Genomic DNA, 7072 nt, shown 5'->3' with positions numbered 1-7072 from the left:
CCCATGGTGGTGAGACTGGGGCAGGGAGGGGGGGGGGGGCAAGTTTGCAAGTTTGGGGCAAGGGGGCAAGGGGGCAGGGAGGGTGGAGATGGCCGTTTGGGGCCGGGTGGGGGGGGGGCTGTGGAGATGACAAAGCTGCCATGACTTTTGATGTTGATATTGTTGTTGTTGTTGTTGTCATCAGAATGGAGAGATTGCCATGCTGGGAGAAATCACTCACCTTCAGGCCATTATTGATGACCTCACCGTCTTGACCACTGACCCACACAAACTGCCCCCTGCTAGTGAGCAGGTACTGGCACCAGGAGATTCACACACACACACACACACACACACACACACACACACACACACACACACACACACACACACACACACTCCTCCTGATCTGTGTGTCTGTCTCAGGTGATCAAGGATCTGAAGGGGTCGGACTACAGCTGGTCCTACCAGACCCCGCCCTCCTCCCCGAGCAGCTCTGCTTCCAGGAAGAGCAGCATGTGCAGGTAGGACGGACACACACACACACACACACACACACACACACACACACACACACACACACACACACACACACACACACACACACACACACACACACACACAGAAGTCCCTGAGCGAGCACATTCTTCATTCTTCATTCTATTCTGGACAGTGAAACCATGCCAGAGTGATATGCTATCTATCTTGAGAAAGAGGCGCCCCCTGGCTGCAGTACCTGTCTACCTGTCTGTCTTCCTGTCTGTCTACCTGCCTGTGTGTCTTCCTGTCTGTCTACCTGTCTGTGTCTTCCTGTCTGTCTACCTCGCCACCCATTTTACCTGTTGTTTATGTCTGTTTATCTCGACCATCTATGTGATCACTGACTATATGTCCATGTTTAGGTGGCCATGTCTCTAGGCATGCCTGCTAACCCTAACCCGACTGAATACTCACCTTCTCTCACTCTCTCAACTTGTCTCTCCCTCACCTCCCCACAACTACCCCCCCACAACCACCCTTACCCATAACTACCCCCCACACAACCACCCTCACCCATAACTACCCCCCCACAACCACCCTCACCCATAAACACCCCCACACACAACCACCCTCACCCATAACTACCCCCCACAACTACCCTCACCCCATAACTACCTACTGTACCTCACCTTTGACCCCCTGCTCCACCCTCACCTGTCTGTCACCCATCATCATTGCCTGTTGCAATGGACCCTATCTACTGTGTGTGTGTGTGTGTTTTGTTGTTGACTCGCCATCTATATCTGTGCTATACGCCCTCTTTCTCCTCTCTGCATGTTTACCTTCCCTCCTCTCCTCTCCTCTTCTCTTCTCTTCTCTTCTCTTCTCTTCTCTTCTCTTCTCTTCTCTTCTCTTCTCTTCTCTTCTCTTCTCTTCTCTTCTCTTCTCTTCTCTTCTCTTCTCTTCTCTTCTCTTCTCTCCTCTCCTCTCCTCTCCTCTTCTCTCCTCTTCTCTTCTCTTCTCTTCTCTTCTCTCCTCTTTTCTTCTCTTCTCTTCTCTTCTCTCCTCTCCTCTTCTCTCCTCTTCTCTTCTCTTCTCTTCTCTTCTCTTCTCTTCTCTTCTCTTCTCTTCTCTTCTCTTCTCTTCTCTTCTCTTCTCTCCTCTCCTCTCCTCTCCTCTCCTCTCCTCTCCTCTCCTCTTCTCTTCTCTTCTCTTCTCTTCTCTTCTCTTCTCTTCTCTTCTCTTCTCTTCTCTCCTCTCCTCTCCTCTTCTCTCCTCTCCTCTCCTCTTCTCTTCTCTTCTCTTCTCTTCTCTTCTCTTCTCTTCTCTTCTCTTCTCTTCTCTTCTCTTCTCTTCTCTTCTCTCCTCTCCTCTTCTCTTCTCTTCTCTTCTCTTCTCTTCTCTTCTCTTCTCTTCTCTTCTCTTCTCTTCTCTTCTATTCTCTTTGCCCTGGTCGGGGTGTTCCCTGTTTTATTGATCCTTTGATGGTGGGTCATCTTTGCTGGGACCCATTTCTATTCTTCTAATATTTTCCTTTCCTAACCCTTCCCATTATTAATCTGCATTCTCTATCACTATTCTCATATGTACTTAACCTTCACTTCACACAATGTGCATGAAACTCCCCACCTCCCTAACCTGCACCCTTCACCCCATCCTCCTCCCCTCTCTCACTCTACCCCATCTAACCTTGACTAAAACCACCCCTCCCTGCTTTCTCACCTCCTCCCCCCTCACTCCCCCTCCCTCACAACTACCTCTCACTCTCTCATCCCCCACTCACACCCCCTCACTCTCTCATCTCTCACTCCCATACCGCTCACTCTCTCACCCCTGACCCCCTCGCCCCTCACTACCTGTGACATCCTCACCCCTGCATCTTCCATCTCACCCCCTCCCTCGCCCCCTCCCCATCCCTCTCCCCCTCCCTCTCCCTCGTCCCCTCCCTCGCCCCCTCCCTCACCCCCTCCCCCGCCCCGCAGCGGCCACAGTAGCGCCTCTCGCTCATCGGGGAGCGGCAGCTCTCAGCCTCACTCACCCGGTCCGTCCTGTCGCTACCGCAGCCTGGCGCAGCCGCCACCGGGGGGCGCCAGTGTGCACCGCCTCAGCAGTGTGTCGTCCCACGACTCGGGCTTCATATCGCAGGACGCCAACGTCTACTCCAAACCCCCGTCGCCCATGCCCTCCGACATCACCAGCCAGGTACAGTACTGACCCCTATCCCTGACCTCTGACCCCCCTGAAACTGACCCCCCTAACCCCGACATCACCTGCCAGGTACAGTACTGATCCCTAGCCCTGACCTCTGACCCCCCTAACCCCGACATCACCAGCCAGGTACAGTACTGACCCCTAAACCCTGACCTCTGACCCCCCTGAACCTGACCCCCCTGAACCTGACCCCCCTAACCCCGAAATCACCTGCCAGGTACAGTACTGACCCCTAAACCCTGACATGACCAGTCAGGTACAGTTCTAACTCTGACCCTGACCTCTCACCACTGACCTTGACCCTCATCAGCCAGGTACAGTACTAACTCTGACCCTGATTCCTGAACTTGACCCCTGACCCTCACCCTCATCAGCCAGGTACAGTACTAACTCTGACCCTGATTCCTGAACTTGACTCCTGACCCTCACCCTCACCAGCCAGGTACAGTGCTAACTCTGACCCTCTCTCCCTCCCTCCATCCTTCCTGTAGAAGTCCTCCAGCTCTGCATCTTCAGAGGCGTCAGAGACCTGCCAGTCCGTCAGCGAGTGCAGCTCTCCCACCACGGTGAGTATAATCTAACACCTAGTACCAGTTCATCTAATCTAATCTAGTACTAGAGTTTAGATTGCTCTCCTTGCACTTTGCCTTCAGCACTACTGTAGATGATATCCTTAGTCACTTGTTTTAGAAAAGATTTTGCACGTGTGAGTTCTGGCAAGTAGTAGTACATTGGCTTTTCCTACGTTAAATGCAATTATTGTTAGTCGCTTTGGATAAAAGTGTCTGCTAAATGACTGTGATGTAATGTAATTTAATCTACTAAACACTCTCCAGTCAGCAACACCAGATTACCAACACACTCTAGTGAACTACTGCAGATTCTAATGGAATAGCGATTAGATTAGAGGTGCTCATGAACACGGCACTCCTCGTCCCTCGTCTGTTCTAAAACGAGCCGTTTCCAAACATGAAATGCCCCCCATGCCTAGAGATGAGCTGTCTGCATCCACTGCGTCATGTCTGGCGTCCATAGCAGGAGCAAAGCACAGCTAATGATTGCAGAACTCAGGTGGTTGTTGAAGGAAGGAATGTGACTGCTGTTATCTTGACAGTTTCTAGGTGAATGGAATGTATTCAGAGAACGCACAGACTACTATATGCATTGCCTCTCACTCTTCTCTGCTTTCCTGCTTCTCTGTGTCTGTGTGTGTGTGTGTGTGTGTGTGTGTGTGTGTGTGTGTGTGTGTGTGTGTGTGTGTGTGTGTGTGAGAGAGATAGAGACCCAGTGCTCACTTCACAACCCTGATCCTCTAACCATCAGTGTGAACTATTGACGTTCTGATAGTCTTGTCTCTCGTTCCGCAGTTTGGCTCGTCCTTTGCTACCTTCCGCCCCGCTCTCTCTCACTCTGGCTCCATCAGGCCTCTCTCTGTCATACTTCCTGCGTCCCCACCCTATAACTGCTCCCCTGGATCCAACACCTCCTCTCCCACATCAAAGGTTCCTAGCTGGAAGGTTTGTTCTTCATCTGAACCATTCCTTTGCAGGTGTTTTTGTTTGTTTTTAATTAGCGTTTTATTTTCTTCTTTTTTTATAATTAACTTATTTAAAATACTTTCTGTTCATGTGCTTCATTCATAATCTCATAGCTTTGCTACCCTGTCTGTCTGTCTGCTTGCCTGTCTGCCTGCCTGCTGCTGGTCTTCAGTCTCATTCTCAGGTTTCAAATCCCTTCAGCAGAGATTTGCTAAACCCAGCAGGCCGTGTGGAGCTACAGTAGCTTCCCAACGCTGTACATTCAGTCACCATTGGGTCAAGTGCCAAAAACACATTCAGAGAGGATTATACAGCCGGCGTCCACCCCCCCCCGCCCATTACTTCACACAGAAAAAGGGCCTCAAACTGCTGGATAGTGGACAAGTCTCTCTCACTGTCAATCTTCGATATCCCTTATTAACCACACCTACTTCTTCAGGATTGGTCTAAGGCAGGTTCTTATGAGCAGCCATTGGCTGCCAGCACCCTGCAGAGAAGGAAGGAGCCGTTGGATAGGCTGAGGGAGACTGAGGCATTACCAGGTCACCACGGTCAGGAGGATGGACAGAGAGCCAGGACGACCCCTGCAAACATTGCTGCCAAGGTAACGCGCACTAGGGATGAAGATGATGATGATGGTGATTATGGTGATGGTGGTGATGGTGGTAATGATGATGATGATGGTGATGGTGGTGATGATGCTGATGATGATGATGATGATGATGATGATGATGATGATGATCTGTGAACTGGCCACCTTTCGGACCTGGTTCTGTCCCAGCATGGCGAGGAGGTGTCTCCTGCAGCGAGCGACCTGGCCATGGTGCTGACCCGGGGTCTGGGCATGGAGCAGCAGAAGAGCAGCAGAGACTCCCTGCAGTACTCCAGCGGCTACAGCAGCCAGACCAACACCCCCTCCTGCTCAGAGGACACCATCCCCTCACAGGGTAACACACACACACACACACACACACACGCACGCACGCACACACACACACACAGCGTGCATGCACACACGCACGCACACACAAACACACACAGCACGCACACACACAGCGCGCATGCACACACGCATGCACACACAAACACACACAGCACGCACACACACACACACACACAAACACACACACGTGAAACCAGCAAACATCTGACACATTTGAAATCATAACCTTTGGTTGACTGGTGATAAAAACATAATTCACAAGAAACATCAACGTGCACACTCCCAAAAAGTGTGCTGGGAGTAGATCCCATTAGATATGAACATTTTCAAATAAAACAACTGCATACTCCCCCGCACACGTTTCTCTGCTTTATTTCAAAACATTGATGCAGTAGTGTAATACAGTAGTGTAATACAGTAGTGTAATACAGTAGTGTAATACAGTAGTGTCATACAGCAGAGCAAAGTGTGTGCGGGAGTATGATGCAAAAAAAACATTTTGGGGGAAGATAAAACATAATAGACACAAGGAATTAACAATCAGACGGCGGATTATAGAGAAATTTGAATGACAGAAATCTGTTCAGAATTGCACACATAATCTAACGAATATTAGTGCAACACAGAAGCAAATCTGCTGTTAGGGTCCCAAAAATAAGGATAGTATACACTGCAATACAATATAAAAAAAAAGAAAATAATTAATAACATACAAAATGAACAAGAATTAATTTTGGATATCCTTACAACAATAGCAAGAACAAGAGAGTTGTGGTTGGTTTCAAAGAAGTCCTCCTCTGGACGTTATATCTCTGACCACGAGCCCGAGGGAATGAGGGGAAGTTTGGTCTCGGCTCGGGTTCGGGTAGAACATCGAAACTCTCCCACACGTACAGAGGCAGCTAAACCACGCCTCCAATCCCCCTCTCCCCCTCTCCCTCCAGGGTCAGACTACGACTGCTACTCTGTGAACGGGGACGCGGAGGGGGACGGCCAGGCTGACTTCGACAAGTCCTCCACCATCCCTCGCCACAGCAACATCGCCCAGAACTACCGGCGCATGATCCAGACCAAGAGGCCGGCAAGCACGGCTGGCCTCCCCTGCGGGGTGGGGGGAGGCGGGGGGTCAGGGACCCCGGGGACCGCCACCATCCGCCGTACCCCCTCCACTAAGCCGGGGGTGAGGCGTACCCTCTCCAACGCTGGACCCATCCCCATACGGCCCCCCATTGTGCCCGTCAAGACCCCCACGGTGCCAGACTCTCCTGGGGGGTACGGGGGAACCCCTCCGGCGCGGGTGGGCAGCGAGGAGTGTGTGTTCTACTCCGCAGAGTCCTCCCCCAGTGCGCTGGAGTACGTGAAGGCGTCGCCTAAACGTCTCAGCCTGCCCAACACAGCCTGGGGGGAAATGAGTGTGTTTGGCCCACAGGGCGGCGCCGGGGGCTCGGAGGAGGAGCAAATGATAGCAGCCAATCGCCACAGCCTGGTGGAGAAGATCGGAGAGCTGGCGGCCGGCGCTCGCGCACTGGGGGAGGGGCAGTTCCCTTTCCCCACACTCCCCGACGACCCTCCGCCAGGCCCCGCCCCTCAGCCATCCCCCCAGGGGGCGGAGTCAGGGCCTGACATGCTGGTGTCCATTCGCAGGGGGGTGCGGCTCCGCAAGACTGTCTCCAACGATCGCTCCGCCCCTCGGATTTTGTGATTGGTTAAGGCTGACAGTCGGCCATTAAGGAGCTTGGCCTGCACCACGACAGCAAGAACAACAACAGCAAGATCAACAACAACAACAACAACAACAATAACAGCAAAATACGTTAAAAAAAAGTCCTTAGAGTAAATTATTCCGATAATAGAGAGAACAGTAAAAAAAGAAAAATTAATACATTTACAGTAAATCCTGAATATTGACAGGCTCCTAGCT

General features: G+C 51.5%; 1 protein-coding gene across 2 annotated transcripts in view; it reads left to right on the top strand.

Moving 5' to 3' along the window:
- mtss1lb (MTSS I-BAR domain containing 2b) overlaps positions 1-6853 on the top strand; it is a gene marked incomplete at its 3' end in the record, with an annotated part of 47254 nt that extends 40401 nt beyond the window's left edge. The window contains exons 7-15 of one of the 2 annotated variants that reach the window (XM_084436685.1): positions 1-9; positions 185-292; positions 406-503; positions 2442-2661; positions 3162-3236; positions 4038-4187; positions 4648-4812; positions 4990-5155; positions 6096-6853. The exon at positions 1-9 is cut by the window's left edge and continues 149 nt beyond it. In XM_084436685.1, coding sequence (XP_084292811.1) covers positions 1-9; positions 185-292; positions 406-503; positions 2442-2661; positions 3162-3236; positions 4038-4187; positions 4648-4812; positions 4990-5155; positions 6096-6853 — 1749 coding nt within the window. The remainder of the gene's footprint in view (positions 10-184; positions 293-405; positions 504-2441; positions 2662-3161; positions 3237-4037; positions 4188-4647; positions 4813-4989; positions 5156-6095) is intronic. The other variant, XM_084436686.1, reaches the window with a different exon arrangement.
- Between the last annotated feature and the right edge of the window lie 219 nt (positions 6854-7072).

The sequence above is a fragment of the Borostomias antarcticus genome (genome assembly GCF_949987555.1).
Source record: "Borostomias antarcticus genome assembly, chromosome: 4".
NCBI lineage: Eukaryota > Metazoa > Chordata > Actinopteri > Stomiiformes > Stomiidae > Borostomias > Borostomias antarcticus.
This window is presented reverse-complemented; position numbering and strand designations above follow the sequence as displayed.